Here is a 16,587-nt window from a genome sequence, read left to right as displayed (position 1 = left end):
TGGTACCAGACATCAGATGCTGAAGCTGCATGTGCGACTTCTGTGGTGGTGCAGGAGGAAGTAGAATTGCAGAGATGGTGTGTGTGTGTGTGTGTGTGTGTGTGTGTGTGTGTGTGTGTGTGTGTGTGTGTGTGTGTGTGTGTGTGTGTGTGTGTGTGTGTGTGTGTGTGTGTGTGTGTGTGTGTGTGTGTGAGAGAGAGAAAAAGTGAGAACTCGGCACAACTGGACTGCTTAATTAGTCTGAATCACACACTCACACCTATTAAGTGCGTGTGTGTGAGAGTGGAGAGAGAGAGAAAACCTATATCCTATAGGCTTCTTTTCCTTTCCGAGACAAAAGGAGCCTAATATAAATGCATGAATGCCATTAGTTATGAGCACTATCGTGACATTTTACAATAATGACAGAGTGAGAAAAATAGGCTTCTTAAAAAACACGTATAAGTCTCCTCTACTGTTTCAAACCTAAGGGGAGAAAAGCTGTGCTTACTGGAGGACCCAGGATTATTAGGTGTTTATGGGCATTCCTGTTTCTTTAGTTCTTATGGGAAATTATGCCAGCATCACAAAAAAAGCCCAAAACCAGACTCCATTAGTTTTAGGGAGGATTTTCTTTTATCAAAGCAATAGCGGTGCCTTGATCGCCACCTGGTGGTTGGCTTCATTTTTGGATAGTCAGTGGGAGGAAGTTATGTCATTCATGTCAATGTGAAGCCTATGGTTGAGACTGAAAAGCTGATAACTCTACGGTGACCATCAGGGATAAACTCTTTTCTTGAATGGTTCAAAGGATTTAAAACAATGAATGAAATGATTGACTATCACATGTGTTAAACGTGTTCCAAATGCTTCTGATGATTTAGAATATTTTGACCCATAGATGACCTAGTAATTATCACTTTGTTACGCTGTTTCCTGTTTCCTTTATGCGAAAGATCACTTTTTCTTTTGTCTCAAAACCATAAGTCTGTGCTGCTTCAAATGAGATGCACTATCATAGAAGATGGAAATGTCAAATTAATACTCCTTCACTAGAACCAAGAAGTTAAACTTGAAGCCTGGATGAACTCAACAGCTTTGTTTTTCATTAAATTACACAACCACACACTCAGGAAAGAGACAAATATGATTTGTAACTTTTAAAAGTCTGTAACTTAACTCACCAACATTTTATTCCCTTGTGTTTTCTCTTCTTTTTCTAAAAACTGACATCCATCAAATATTGCACAGTAAAAACACATTAAAGTGAAAAAGTTTTTTACAATAAAGAGTCTTTTACACATTCATTAGTAAAAAGATGCCGACAAGTGTTTTTCTTGGAGAAAGTGGTGAATGATTGATCGTTTTTTTAAACGTATTCTCCTGTCTTGGCCCCAGAGAAACAATCCTCTGGATAACGATTCATTCCAAAGGTAGAGAAAGGCTTTGAATGAGTTCTTAAAGATAAGTTTTGGCAAATGAATAGAGACTTTAAATCCAAAGCGCACGCACCTCCTCAGAATAATCCAGTGATTTCGCACCTCAAGCAGGCTTTTTCACACAATAAGGCCCAGACGGTGAGCGTCACAACATCCTATGAGGATGAGAAATGTCAGGCTCCATGAGTTTTTAATCCAACTCTGTTTCACACAGTGCAGCAGGCGTGTGAGTGTTGTCCTGTCAGCTGCACAGCGGAGATCCATAGAGTTGTGTCTTCTGCGGTAAATGAAGCCTGGAGATCCAGCATGCAGGTGAAAGTAAAATCCCTCTTCTTTTAGTTAAGTTTGGCACTGATGCGAATCCACTGAAGAGCCTGTCTGGTGAACTGGACTGTGTGAGCAATGCTACTGTGAAGAGTCAACGGCCCAGATAAAGTATTCAAGTAATTGAAGAACTCTGCAATGAGAAAAGGAAAACATAATCTTAAATCAGTGGCTTAATTCAATAAATATCCATATTACTGTTATTGTGTTTTGTTTGTAAATGTCAGGGACCTCCTCCAACAAATAATACATCTCAAGGGGTTTATTCCATTAAAATGCATTTCTAACTATTATATGAAAAATATAATTTTTTTTACCCAAGGTTATGTATCTCTAAAAATGTACCTTTATTCTCCTTTGCGAGGTTGTCAGCCACCTCCCAGTATTCGTAGCTGTACAGCACACTGTTTGTGATGGTAAGATGATTTGCTGCCATCTGGTGGATACGCTGGGGAATGCTTATGAAGGAGGGGGAGGTGCTGCCCCCATGTGAACTCCGTGCAAGGTGTTTGGAGTTGGGTGAGAGTGACGGAGGGGCTCCTTCTGCTCCCCTGGGGAGTGGAAACACAGGAGCGAGAGAGCGATGGTGATCAATGAGGGTTCGGTGGCTGGGAATGGAAATAAATGGATTGAACAGAGAGGCTGTGATAAAAATGTATAATCCACCTACTTCCCAGAGTCATTCCAGGAGGGCGGTGTAGAAGGCACTTTGGGAGAACTCTGTAACGGCAACATAAACGTTATCTAGATGCTTAAACTCAGTGTAAAATTGTAAATCAGACTTTTCTTCCGATATACCTTGAAATAGTCGAGCAGCACTTTGGAGTATTTCAGAGCGTGGTCCTTCTTTAACCGAAACATCTGCCAGTAAAGTAGTGCAAGGCATCGGAAACTGTGGACACACAAGCGAAGGTCAAACAAGCTCAAATCACACGCAAACTTGCGGGTTCTTCAGCGTGATGATGGATGTGGCATAAACACAGGCGATGACACACGCACCACAGAACAGCCAGCTGTTTGTCTTCCTGTCTCGCCCCAGGGCCAGAGTGGCTCTTCAGCCTCATTGCGTACCTTAAAAAACAGCCAACAGGAAATATTAACTACGGTGCTGCCGGTCATGGAAACCGATGTGTCCGTTAACTTGTTGAATTAACGTTGGACTCACCTGATGAGCTCCACTGTCTCTGAGTACATGGTATATGGAGATTTAGCCTCCAGCGGTCCTTCCTCCATGGCTTTCCCACACTCCATGAAGGAGAGAGCAGCATCCACGTAGTTCACAGCTTTCCCCAGTTTGTCCACCTGCAACAGAAAGAAAAATGATGTAAAGCTGGAGTTAATATTAAAGATGAATTTTAATATTTCAGTCTTAGGTGTCTAACACGAGCGTGAATTGGCGGGTCAGTCAACAGAATCTGTTTAATCAAGCATAAAAAAGTTTAAATGTGATTTTTTTAGCGTGCTTATTTTACAAAAAGTTAAAGTCCCCATCAAGAATCTACTTTTGCGTATATAGGCTATATAAGAAGAAATAAGGCATCTTGAACGTGCATATTTTTACTCTTTAGCTGTTTCCCGCTGCTTCCACTTTTGTGCTAAGATAGGCTAAAGGTATACACGTCCTGGACTGATCTCTCTACTGATCGAGGGCAGTGTCCTCATGATCTTCAGTAAAAACTAGGTGACATCTACTTACTCCTTGTACTCGTCTATTTTACGCCCTCAATGCTCCACAGCTTCTCTCTGACTTGCCAATTCAAAATGGACAAGAGCCTGGGGAGGACTGATATTAGGAAGTAAAAAATGATGTTTTTGAACCCTTATGACAATGAAATGACACTAAGACTAGTTATTTGACAGTTCCACCACAAATTTTATCATAAAAAACTAGAAATAACCAGAAAAATCCTATCTCAGCAAATAGTTGTATTTCGCAATAGATTTTTCTTTGCCGGCGAAAATGTAGAAGTTGAAGTTCTCACCATTGCGTCGGCTCGATGCTTCATCCTTTTAGCTTCGTGTAAGTAGTACTCAGCGTGGTGTGGACTGGGAAGATGAACAACAAAGAAAGTGCAATACAGTCAGAGTGTTTTATGTTATATCAGTAAATCTATTAGTCTGCTGGGTCTTTATCAGACAAACCACAGATGAGGTGAGCTGTGCAGCTCTGCACTACGTGGAGTGCATGTCATTGCTCACCTTTCATATTTACTCCCGGCCCCCTGGTGTCCTGCAGGGCCCCAGCACTCAGACGGGGGCTGGGTCTGTCTGGACACTTTAACACATTCCACCTCCATCTTGGGCTGAGGACAAATACGTAGTGTAAATTAGGTTATGAAATTAGAAATTAAGATACATTTATTTGTCCCACGCACATGCACAAGCACACTCATGCAAGGAGGGAAATTTAACCTCTGCTTTTAACCCATCTGGTGCAGGACACACAGAGCAGTGGGCAGCCATGTACGGCACCCGGGGAGCAGATGTTGGGGGAGTAAGGTGCCTTGCTCAGGGGCACTATACAGGGTAGGGAGAATCCTCTTGGATTTTTGGACAGATCAATCCAGGTTTTTTTTTTTATTGTTTCTCCGTGGAGTCGAACCAGAGACCTTTTCAAGTTTCTGCCACTAGTCCACCGCCTCTCCCACAAAAGAATGTTGCGCCCAACGTGGGGCTCGAACCCACGACCCTGAGATTAAGAGTCTCATGCTCTACCGACTGAGCTAGCCGGGCGGCAAAGCAATAAGGCTGGGGTGATGTGAATAACCAGTTGATTTGTTTTTACCTTCAAGGCAGAATCTCTGCTCTTGTCTCTGTTCTTGTGGCTGTGATGCTGCTCTGAAGTCTTGGCTTTGGAAGGAGGTTTGCTGGACTCTGGGCTGTTGGACAGTGGAGACAGGGGAGACAGTGGCCTCTTGCTGTCTAAGTACTCCTCCAAGAACCTTTGAGTACAAACACACACAAGCATATTTGCATTGACTGCTGACAAGCCCGGGGCACTTCAGGGACCAATCTGATTTCAGCTGGAGCCAGTGCACCCCTGGATAGAATGCAAAGGTGTGTGTGGTTTTCTTACCCATTGTGTGTGGTCTCGGTCACAAAGTTGCGCCCAGCTGTGTGAGCTGAAGGCTCTGTGCGATCCGATAGCTCTCCTCCGGCGTGGGGAAGACTCCTCTTGCCTTCTCTGTGTGACACACCGTTCTCCAGCTGGACGCACACAAACGCACAAAGAAAAAAACATGTCTATAATCAACACTCTCTGTGTTTCTGTATCAGTGCCATAATAACGTGTGATTTTTTTCATCAAAATGCATGAATTGTTCTCTGAGAATTCAACAGAAATGCTGACAAATTTCCTATCTCACAATCTTAAAAATGAAAAAAAAACGATTCCTGGGGCTGGCCTAATCCAGATCTGCACCAAAATGTAACAAGTGCTTCCTTGGGTCATGCCCCACCTCCACACAAAATGTCATTGATATTGATTGAGTTGGATTTGCGTAATCCTGCTAACAAACAATTAGAGTAACCCAGACAGAAACATTATTTCCTATTGGCGGTGGTTAGCATAAAATACACGTTGTCTACCTTGCGTTTCCTTTTGCCGTCTTTTGTCACAGACTCAGGTGTGTACAGGTGTTTCATGGTGTCTCTATGTTTGTCCTTGATTGACGAGGAGGAGGAGGAGGGAGAGGAAGAGGGTTTTTTAACAGCGGGAACACTTGTGGTGTCCGGGACCCGTTTGAGAAGACAGAGGTCGATCTGCACCACCAGGTTCCTGAGCCCTCGCTGGGAAGAAACCACAGACTTGTCACCTCGCCCAAACGGGACTAGAGTGTAGAGTTTTTGTCTGGACTCGCCCTGCTGCCCCTCGCTCGGATGAGCAGTGGCACCTCTAGGGGGCGCTGCCTTGGGCCTGTTGGCGTCGGGTCTGCCCGCACCCTGTTGCCCTCTTTTGGCAGGTCTTTTGTGGGAGGTGGAGTCAGCTGGAACCTTGGTGATCGGACGTTCGGATTCAGAGTCCGAACGTGAGGAAGAGGATGAGGAGGACCGTCGATGGGGAGTCGGGCAACGTGACGGAGGAGGTGAAAGGTCCGCTTGTAACTCTCTCTCCTCCTCAGCTCTCACACCCTTTTTCGTCGCCCCCTGGCGGTTTGAGTCGTCCTTCGGTCGGTGTTGCTTGGCATCAGTGGGCGGTCTCTGTCTGACCTGCCCTGTTTGCCATTCACGTCGATGTTGCTGCTCCTTCCTCCTGTTTTCCCCTTTTGCTGTCTCCTCTCTCCTCCTCTGCCTTTCGATCACTCCCTCCTCCTCTTCCTCCTCTTCTTCTTCTGCTGAACTCTGGATCCAGGGACGTCTCAGCAGCTGCTCCTCCGCCAGCCTCCTGTCTTCCTTTCTCTCCCCTCTTCCTTTCTGTTTTTCCCGATGTCTGTCCTCTTTCCTCTCGTGTTTTCTCCCCTCGGTCTGTGTTGGATGATCTCGCCTGTGGTCCACCTCCTGTTCTTTGGTCTGGTATATTTTCCTTGACGCTTTTGTGTGATTCACTTGCACAGGTGTCGGCACCGTGGCCTCCCACGGCTTGGCCCTTGGTTTCAGGCTCGGACCAGCCCTCGAGTTGGACCCACTGGCAGAATTAGCAGCAGCTTTAGAGGTAGATTGGGAGTGAGAGCAGTGGCCAGCCTTGGTTTCACGACTACCAGGAGTTAAGTGCTTTGCTCTGGTGGGGTTAAGTTGTGATCCACGTTGAAACGGAGGCCTGGGCTTGTGGTTGGACCCGCTGCCCTGGATTTGCTCAAAATGTGAAGTATGTTTGGCTTTGGGAGCCTCTGAGATCGGTGTAGAATCAGGGTGAACCTTAGACTTGGGTCTAGATTTCTGGCAGTGATTCACGTCAGAGTTTAAAACTGTGGCAGAGGCCTTCAATCTGCTTGGCTCTTGGTTGTGCGATGGTCGGGTCCTGGGCCTGGGCTGATGAGTCGCCTCGGGGTGAGAACCGTTCGTGGGCTTGTTCTTGGTGTTAGGCAACGGGGGGATCCACGACCTAACTTTTGTTCTGTGTGGATTGGTTGTTTGGACAGTTTCTGTTTGAATCTCAGGGTAGTGTCGGAGCCTTGAAGGAGACGGTAAGCTGGGACTTGGGCTTCTTGGAGGATGTTTAGGAAGGGGGCTCGGGCTGCGGCTGCCCCTCGGGCTCCCACACGGACTGGGGCAAACACTTAGAGCTGGACTGGGGATGGAGCTGAGCCTCAGGCTGGGGCTGGGGCAAGTGCTGGTGAAGGGGCTGGGGCTCGGACCGTAGCTGTAACCAGGGCTGGGAAGAGGGCTGTTGTTGTGGCTGTAATTGAACTGTGGGCTGGGAATAGGGCTTTGACTGGGGCTGTATTCCTGATTGCTGTCCCAGAACCTGGCTGGGGATGGGGCACGCTGGGTTTGGGGAGAGGGCAGGCGTCTCCTAGCGCTCTGGGACGGATCCTGGTCACTGCTGTCAGATTTTTTGTGGGACTTCTTCAGCCATTTGTCCAACTGCCACTGGGCCGCCCCGGGGTGATCAGTCTGAAGGAAGCACAGAAACAGGGAGAGAGATTCAAAATATAAATCATGAACAAGATACATTTAAAATGAAATCTATAATAACACAACAATATGGAAATAAGTCCCACATTAAAATATTTATTTTCATTTATGTCTACTTTATTATTAAAGATTATGGCATGGATCTGGACCAGAGCGAACGATCAAGGAATTATTTTCCCCACTTTCTTTAACATTGTGAGATCGGGTGTTTTCTTACATATCTCAGAGAATTGAGTGAATCTTGATGAAAAGAATCAGGCATATTTAGGAGACTGATTTTGTGCAGATCCAAACAAAAATCTGGATGTAGTGGATTTAAATGTGGTTTAAATTATTTTTAGTAAATAAGAAAAAAATAAGTAATTGTCTTTTTATCCCTTTTAAGTGGCCCTAATACTCTGTTGTACTGTCGTAAAGAAAGTAAAATGTGCGTTTCTGTTCTAGAATTAGTGTGAACCAGTTGCAAAGGAAATAGTTGGTTAGCACTCAGTGATTGTAACTTGTAACTTAAGCCCTTAAATATGCATTGAGGTATGTCTGACTTTAAATTTGGGAGTAAATGTACTTTGTAAGTTCACCTCTGCACACGTCTTTTCGTGCACTAATGTAGAGATGAAGTGCGAGCAGAGAAAAGCGTTGTGTTTAACCACATGAGGACTGACACATATTTCAAACAAGTGTGCACACACTCCAACGTTTGCACATTCCAACGGAGCCGTGAATCAAACATGTACCACATTTACTGCACCTCGCAGACTCAGCTGCTGTTAAAACCAACCAAACTCCAAGCAACAAATTGGTATGAGGTCATGAGGTAACTATTTAATAAAATAAGTTGAGCTGCTGTAAAAAACCTCATCGTGTGACAGTCTCCAGTAGCTCAACATTCCCCCATTCAATCATGTCGAATGACTCACCTCATGTTTGCTTAACAACTGGCTCGGTGGCCGCAACAATGAGACGAACACCAGAGAACGCAGGAGTTCGAGACTCAAATGCATAAATAAAAAAACAAAGGGGTTACTCACGACTTCAGAGCAAACTTCTTCCTCCCTCTCTCCTTCTCCCTCTCTCTCGCCCTCCTCCCTCTCTCCTTCTCCCTCTCTCTCGCCCTCCTCCCTCCCTCTCTCTCTCTCTCTCTCTCTCTCTCTCTCTCTCTCTCTCTCTCTCTCCTTCTTGGCTGACCAAGAGCTAAATTAAACCTTTACTCCTCAAGTCAAACAGTTACCCCCTCCACCCCCACCCTCCTCTTCGGCCCACCTCCACATCCCTCGCCCTCTTTCCAGGGAAGACACTGCATCTCTTGTGCCGTCTCGCTTTCCCTTCCTCCCTCCCTCTTTTTTTTTTTCTGTCCCTCCCTCTTTCTCTCACTACCTGGAAGTCTGGATTTGCTGCTTCCACTTCTCCAACCCCCAATCTCTTCTCCGGGAGACACTCAAATGCTCCATGTAAATGAAAAACACATGGCGTGCACCCACCCACCCACCCCCACCACACACACACACACACACACACACACACACACTCTCCCTCAAAAACACACACACTCAACTGGCCCACTCTCTCTGTATCGGCCCAATGTCGAGCGTGTTTGGTCATACAGTCTGCTATGTCGTGTACAGGGCCTTCCATTCATAAAAGAGGAGCAGGTTTCCCCCCTTCATTCCAACGCAGAGCGCAGGTCTCACACCAACCCCCACAATGCCCCTCACCTCCACAAGCCCATCCTACCCATCGTGCTCTTCAACTCTATATCACACGTTTTCATTTATCTGAGATAGTGGAATGCAAGTCGCACACATTCCGTCTTGAGTTGTTGTTCTGTGAAGGAGGTTTTCGGTGTCGGCATGAACCCGAGTCCTGACGACTTCCACCTCCCGAGGGCTCAGCCTGTTGACATGACACTCAGGCACTAATTTCCAAAGCTACCCCTGCCCCTCGACCCCACATCCTCGTCCTCCCCCCTCCTGTCCAGCTCACACGCATTCCTCACTCCTCCGTCCCTCCCCACACCTGCAGTCAACTGCCTGGTAGCCACCACTCCCTGCGGAGAATTCCCCTCCGAGGCACACAAACACAGACGAGAGACGCACGGACAGAGGAGATGAGAGAGCAGAAGTCCAGACTCAGGCTGGGTTACCTCCTTGCTGCTGCACGGCGGCTGCACGTTGGCCGGCGAGACAGGGTCTGGGTGAAGGTCCGGGCTCGGGCTGCGGGAACGAGGGCTGCTGCTGCCCGACCCGACGCTGGAGTCTGAGCCCGAGGAGTCCGAGCTGGAATGTCTCACCCGCCTGCCATGTGTGTGCGCTCGCTGTGCTGACAGGCTGTCAGTCAACACACACACAAACATCAAGAGAGGGGTCAGCATAGGTACACAGATGAGAGCAGCAACACACCCAAAGGCGGAGACATTGTGTTATTTTTTAATGGCACGCACGGTTCAACTTGTGTTTACAGACAGACACTCAAAAATAAACATGCACATGAAATTTGGTAATCGAGTACCTGTGTCTGTCCCAGGGAGCTGACTCGTGAGTGGCCTTTAGAGGGAAAAAACAAAAAGCAGAAACGTCATCATCCACAGCAGCAGCAGCCCGGTGAAAAGCTTGCTACACTCGCCATACTTGTTACCTGTGCTGCTTCATTTCTCTATGTAATTAGGGGCAAAAAAAAGGACAACTATCAAAGTGCCGCTCGTGCCACCTAGGGCGTGTGAGATATTTAACACGACCAGAAAAACAGGCAACCTGCAACAGGAGCTGCCAAACACTCCAGTATTTGTTTGGTTGCACAACATGATGAAGATCAGCTGAGGTCACAACTCCCAATACAGGTTTATCATTTGAAAATGAATTTGAAGATAGTTACCCTCTGAGTGTCATCATCGTCACTGCTCAGCTTCAGGTCATCAGCGAGCATGCTGTAAACAAACAAACAAACAAACATTGCAATTGTAATTTTTTAAGAAACTATGTTTAATGTGGATCAATCATATAAAGAATAGAAGAGAAAAAGGAGTAATAGAGCAATATAAATTTAATAATAAAATAAGCCATTGTATAAAAAAGTGTAATGCTTCTGTGGGCTTTTGAAAATGTGATATGTGAAATGTATTCACCTGATCCACTGTTTAATATGTAGGACATGATTTATCTGTACCTTTGATAAAGTTGAAATAAAACCAGTTACATTTCCAAAAAGAAATAGTTTCCAAAACCATAAACAATTCTGCACGTAAGATGTTAAAGTTAGTAATAATTTAAGTTCATACAACAAAACCTTTTTGGATAAATAATGACATTTTACTAACATGTCTATATCTTGTATGAAATAAGATTATAAAATCTTTACTGGTCTATTGTTTTTGTTTGCTGTTTGCTTATATATACTGTATATATCTATAGATATGTAGATATCAAGATCTATAGATCTAGATATATATTTATATTTATTTATCTTAAAATATTTAGTGCTAAAAATACTCACTGTGGAAAACAATATTTTTTCCAAAGATTGTGTAAATGTTAACTGTCACTAAGCGTCTGCATTACATATCAGAGGCTGTGAGATCATTGCAGACATGCTTACACTACTGAACATGTGTTTCAAATTAAAAGGAGGATGTAAAGAGTTAACACACAGAAGCACATCGCTCTCCACTGACAGCTTCCAAGACTGTTAACTGGCCTTTGACCTGACTTATGTTACACAGGCTAAAACAAACACAAAGTTAGCTGACCAACCCCCCCGTATGTTGTCTTCCCTTCATTCTCCCTTTTGTTCATTCGTGTATTTCCTAAATTCATTTCAGAAAACTTGGTTAGAAGACTACAACAGGTTAAGCGAGTGATTCCAGTTATTGTCTGTGTGCGTTCCACAGTCGGGGTTCAGGTACGATGACCTTTCAGTGGATCGTGTTTCCTTGAGCATCACTTACGATTTGTGAGGTGCCACATGAGGGTGACGGGTCAATCGCTGCTGAACATCCCCCCGACCTGACAGAGAGAGAAATGTTAAACATTCAATAGAGAACCAGTTGTAAATCACTGCTGCTATCCGATGTGAAAGTCTAACAACCAGTGAAGACTTACTTTGCCTTTGCTGTGTAGTCGATTGTTTCACATCCTTGGAACAGAGAGAGAACCAAAAAAGGTAAACATACAATATGTAAGTTCGGCCACTAGGAGTCTCTCGACCAAAAATAAATCACAGAAGCCCTATTTCCATGACTTCCTGAAGCAGTGATGGATCATGGGAGTTGTTGTTCACACCATTGCCAGATAAAAATCTACCTGATGCAAAACATTTTCATGGATGAGATAATGCATTAAAGTTGTATTCACGCTACGCAGCAGCAGAGCAGATGTCCTGTTACCTTGAACCAAATCTGGAATTTCCCTGGGTTTGAACTTTATTGACACATTTTGGATAATTTAAGTACACAAGTCAACAAAACCTATAACACAGGTCTAGTCGTATTCATAGTACTGCTGCTCGTACAATAAAACTATCAAAATCAATGCAGCAGAGGAAAAGATATTTAATTCCACACATTCTTCTCCTTCGTCAAAACCTGGCGCCTGCATTACCCACAGTGCAACTCACTGACAGTTTGATTGGAGATTCAGGCATGTTATGCTAGTGGTAGCTAATGTAGCCTTTAGCTGCTAACAGACATGAGGAGGGGGCTACAGAGGTCTGGTTACATTTATTATCTCTAACTCCACCCCACCCCCCCACATTTGTTATCTTAAGACCCAACTGATGCCGACTCCTATGACATCACTTAGGGCAATTTATCATGGAGGCACAAAAGGATTTATTAAAACACACACACACACACACACACACACACACACATACCTTTGGGTTGTAGAGGATTTGTTGGGCCTGGTCACCCCCTAAGGCTTGCTGGGACGGCCACGACTGAGTCATGTCCTGCGCAATAGAAACGGGGTCAAAGGTGAATTGTGCAATGTCACTGTGAGTGATGATCTTCACATAAACAAACCCCAGGCTTCTTAAATCTGTCATCGGAGCTTTCTTTATTCCCCTTTGATTCTCTTCCATTTACACACACATACAGTGCAGAGAGTGCAGTGCATCTGACAGCTGACTCTTGTTATCAGCACAGTTCCTCCCCACCAGGGGGAGTGTGTCTGGGGGGGAAATGTGGGTCAGGCTCTGTACAGTAACAGTTCATGGTTGGAGTGGGAGTGTGTACCTAGTAGAGATGTTGTGATTTCTGTTTGGTTTTGCTTTGATTGACCACTATAGCTGCATCGTCCTCGAGGCATTTCAAGTATCTTCTTTATTTCTTATCTATTTCATCTGTTTAGGTTTCACAGCTCTTCCTTTGTGTGCCTGTGATCACTCTGTGTGCGAGCTGGGTCTGTCTGTGCACATTTGTACACATCCACATGTCGTCCCCCTTAGGGTCTATGGACGGGTCTGTGATGATTACACATATACATCTGGACTGTCAGGAATATTTGCACCTCTTCTTATTTGTTCACTACACACCACACGACAGGAAACCAGCCTAAGTGAGACAGCTCTGTTTCCACGGTACATGGTGTGATTATTATCTCTGTTGATTAGATTGCCCTGAGCCACACTCAGACAAACCCTGTGGTTGCTGATAAAATGGGCTGATTTGGTGCCAGTCGTTCAGTATTTTAGCCTGATCTGGCTCCTCAGCTACATCAGTGTGGAAGCATGGGGGCCCTGTGTGATGTAAAGTATGTGTAATAATTCTACAGGGAGCACAGTTAAGGTTTGATTTTGATTTTGATTTCAGTTAAAGTTAATGTTTAGTTTTATATTTAAGTTAAGGTTTAATTTAGGGTTGTTATTAAAGTTTGGGTTTAGGTTTAGGTTTAGGTTAAGGTTAAGGTTAAGGTTAAGGATATGGCTAAGGTTATGGTTATAGGTGAGGAATAGTTATGGTTAGGCTTAGAGTCAATCCCTAGGAAACGAATGTATGTCAATGTAAGTCCTCTGACGTAATGGAGACGTTACCATGTAGTATGTGTGTGTGAACAGCCACTAGCCAGTTAGCATAGCTTAGCATAAAGACTGGAGTCTTGGGGAAGCAGCAGCGTGGCTGAAAGTAACTAAATCTGCCTAAAACCTTTGGCAGATGAAACAAGTTTTGCTCTTTCCAGTCTTTATGATAAGATGAGATAACTGTAGCTTCATATTTAGACCACCATACAGAATGATTAATCTCTTTGCATTCAACAGAGCAAAAGTTAATCTATTTATCTTGAATGGGAGTATAAGACATTCATGAGCGGACACATTTTAATCAACCTGGCAAGCGACTCTCAACCTTTTCTCCTCCTCTTCTCCTCCCTCTCTCCACATTGTGCCCCCGGGGAGACAAGTGTTTCCTCTCTCTGCTCATCCTTTCACTTCGTTAACTCTCCTCCCTCAATCACAGAGGACACAGCGGCAGCCCTCACCCGTCATCCCTCCCCTCCTCCAACAACAACAAGGTTCCCAGGTGGAGCCCTATGTGTTGCTATCTGCCTCCTTCCCCTCACCCCATGTCCTGCATCCCTGTTCGTCTGCTGCGCTCCTCTTCTCGGCCCCACACTGGGGACCGAACATCCGCATGAAACCTGACATAACATGAAAACAAAGACCCCTGGGATGCTCAGATCGGTGAGCTGACATTATCAGTCAATTAACTGATTAGTTTGTTGATAGAGAATGGATCTGCAACTATTATTCCAATCATTCAATGCATCCGAACAAATATCTATACCGCTTTGAGGGTCACACGGAGCTGGAGTCAACCCAGCTGGTATTAGGTGAGATGTAGTGTTCACCCTGATTGTGGTTCTGTATGATTTTGGACTGTGGGAGGAAGCTGGAACTCCCCCGAGAAATCCATGCAAACAAGCTAAACTGGGATTTGAACCAGTAACCTTCTTGCTACCAGTGCTTACTGGTTCACCATTTGATTGATTACTTTCATGCAACATTATTAAACATTCTCTCAATCCATCTTTTCATGTGTGATTATTTGCTGTTTCCCTGATTTAATTTAAGTTTGGGACTTCTGTCATGTTTACACTATATTCTGATATTTTATCGAATAACCAATAATAACATTTGTCAAAAGTGAATTACAGATGAATCAATAATGAAAAGAATAATCAGTTGCCCTATATGTGAGATGCTGCTGTTTCCTCCTCAAATCAATGACCATAATGACTCAAACCCTGCATAATAAATTACACAAATGATTTGTGAGTGACTAAAACACATTCGGCTATAATGCATTTAAAATGACTTGAATGCATTTAATAAGGGCTGAAGCTCATTATTGCAAAGGTTCGATGCCACTGGGATACCTGCAAATCAAACTTGAGTCATTTCCTTACCTCCAGAATATCTTTGGCACAGCTGTTGTGTTGGCTTCCTGTTACCTGTGCAAAGCAGAAGAATGGAGGTGATGGTGAATGAAGACAAAGTCACAGGAAGTTAGGACTGACGGTTAATCAGAGGAGCTTTTTTACACCTCAGAGCAACAGATTAGTTCATTCATCAACTGGAGAAGCACCTGAAAAAAAAAGATAGCTGGCAGCACAAAGCTAGTTAGACTTCTACATTACAGCCAAGTGGGTACAGTGTGTATCTCCTTCACAGCAAATACAGTTAATATGCAAATATGTACTTGCATGTATGGAACACAAATGAATTCATTTCTTTCAAGTTTCCATCGCAAGGACACACACACAAAGACACACATTATGAAAATCACCTTCCGAACAGGGCTTCCCGCCTTTTTGCTGTACCTTTCACACACAACCTTTACTGTAAACCCCCCCCCACACACACACAAACACACACACACACACACACACACTAACACACAAGTTGAGAGGACGTTGATGACTCATATCTTAGAATTCACAGCTGCAGATGATCAGACGGATGCTGATACTATTGCGAGCAACTTTTCTGTTTCCTGTCCACGTTAGGCAACCCCTCTCTCTCTCTCTCTCTCTCTCTCTCTCTCTCTCTCTCTCTCTCTCTCTCTCACTTTCTGTTGCCCTCCCCCGTGTTTCTCTCAGTTTCACAAACCCAGCTCACAATTCAAATTCTCTATGTGGGCATGAAAGCCCAGACTCGTTATGCTTGAGCATTAATTCAGGAGATAAGATTTTGCTTCTTATGCCCCTTTCTCGCCTTTTGCTGCCATCTGGGCAACATTGGTATGCACAGTAGAAAGTGTGTTTGTGGTGCATCGTCCAGCCATGTTGTGTCTGTGTGTGTGTGAAACCGTCATTTCTTGCACGCATGACTCACTAAGGTCAGTGTCTGAGTGGCTGGACTTTAAGCCTGCGGATGGAAAACACTGAGAGAAAACTGTAGCAGCCATGAGGCCTGTAGGCGCTGAATGAAAAACATAAACACAGACAGTATTTCAGCTCCCTGTGGTGTTGCTTGGGCTAAACTCTGATGCCCCTTCACTCTTACAGGCCCATTAAGGGTATTATTATGTGCGATGTGTTTCATACCCACTAGCATCATGGCTCTGGTGCAATACCCAGATGAGGGAAATCCCCCAGGGCCAATCAAACCGCAACCCATCATAACAGCTACAACAAGCTGCATGCGAGCCAGCTCCACTATAACCACCTGTTGCATTCTTAAAGTACGTGCATTTACTGAAGTTATGCTCGTCTTTCAGGTTATATTTGGCACGTCCATATGCTTTTGGATATTTTCAACATTTATACAGTCAAATAGGACAAACAAGATGACTGTTTTGGTTGCTTTCCCTCCTCCAGTCCATCCATTCTCTCAGTTTCCATCAAGTAAATCTGACAGTCTTTTGCATATTGTCTTTGAGGCTATTTTTGCCTCAGAATGACAATAATTTCCCACACTTTTCTTGTCTGATATTATTCCTCTCCAATCTCTATATGAAAATTTCTTTGCAGCAGGGGTCCACCTCACCACCATCTGTGTTGGGGGCTTTTAAAGAAAATCTGAGAAAGCTGCAAACTGCATCTTTGTGAAGGTAAGAGCAGAACATGCAGAGATATCATTCCATGGGATGGTTACACCTGAAGCTACTTTTTGCACAAACTGTTGACTTCACATAGAAAAATACGACTAAGAGATCAAACTACCGTCACTAATCACAGCTCCTTCCTCTCCATGCTCCCTCTCACCTGAGAATACGCGCATCGGAGCAGAAACCAGACGATGGAAAGTTTCTCTCTGCCGCCGAGGACAGTCGGCATGGTTC

At 44.6% G+C, this 16,587-nt stretch overlaps 1 protein-coding gene and 1 non-coding gene across 2 annotated transcripts; both read right to left on the bottom strand.

Annotated features, from left to right (window-relative positions):
- Positions 1–1,664: 1,664 nt before the first annotated feature.
- On the bottom strand, positions 1,665–16,582 carry aff3 (AF4/FMR2 family, member 3). The gene is made up of 19 exons (XM_061089183.1): positions 16,511–16,582; positions 14,711–14,755; positions 12,180–12,254; positions 11,408–11,441; positions 11,254–11,311; positions 10,185–10,236; positions 9,822–9,856; positions 9,457–9,640; positions 5,331–7,295; positions 4,819–4,949; positions 4,528–4,684; positions 3,942–4,045; positions 3,725–3,788; positions 2,908–3,044; positions 2,742–2,813; positions 2,541–2,634; positions 2,413–2,462; positions 2,088–2,293; positions 1,665–1,875 (listed from the first exon to the last, which is right to left on the bottom strand). The coding sequence occupies exons 1-19, from the start codon at positions 16,580–16,582 to the stop codon at positions 1,754–1,756; spliced, it is 3,657 nt and encodes a 1,218-aa protein (XP_060945166.1). The 3' UTR covers positions 1,665–1,753.
- trnak-cuu (transfer RNA lysine (anticodon CUU)) lies at positions 4,403–4,475 on the bottom strand. The gene has a single exon. It is a non-coding gene; the product is annotated as a tRNA-Lys (tRNA).
- Positions 16,583–16,587: the final 5 nt, after the last annotated feature.

The sequence above is a fragment of the Limanda limanda genome, chromosome 16, assembly GCF_963576545.1.
Source record: "Limanda limanda chromosome 16, fLimLim1.1, whole genome shotgun sequence".
NCBI lineage: Eukaryota > Metazoa > Chordata > Actinopteri > Pleuronectiformes > Pleuronectidae > Limanda > Limanda limanda.
The sequence above is the reverse complement of the archived record's forward strand: the minus strand, read 5'-3'. Positions and strand labels throughout refer to the sequence as shown.

What these genes read in the sequence shown, in the direction of transcription:
- aff3 (XM_061089183.1), bottom strand. Translation starts at nt 16,582, where the DNA reads ATGCCGACTGTCCTCGGCGGCAGAGAGAAACTTTCCATCGTCTGGTTT. An exon ending in GACTACACAGCAAAGGCAAA is followed by an intron (nt 11,312 to 11,407) that starts GTAAGTCTTCAC and finishes TCTCTCTGTCAG; the next exon opens with GTCGGGGGGATGTTCAGCAG. An exon ending in ACGGCAAAAGGAAACGCAAG is followed by an intron (nt 4,950 to 5,330) that starts GTAGACAACGTG and finishes GTGTGCGTCCAG; the next exon opens with CTGGAGAACGGTGTGTCACA.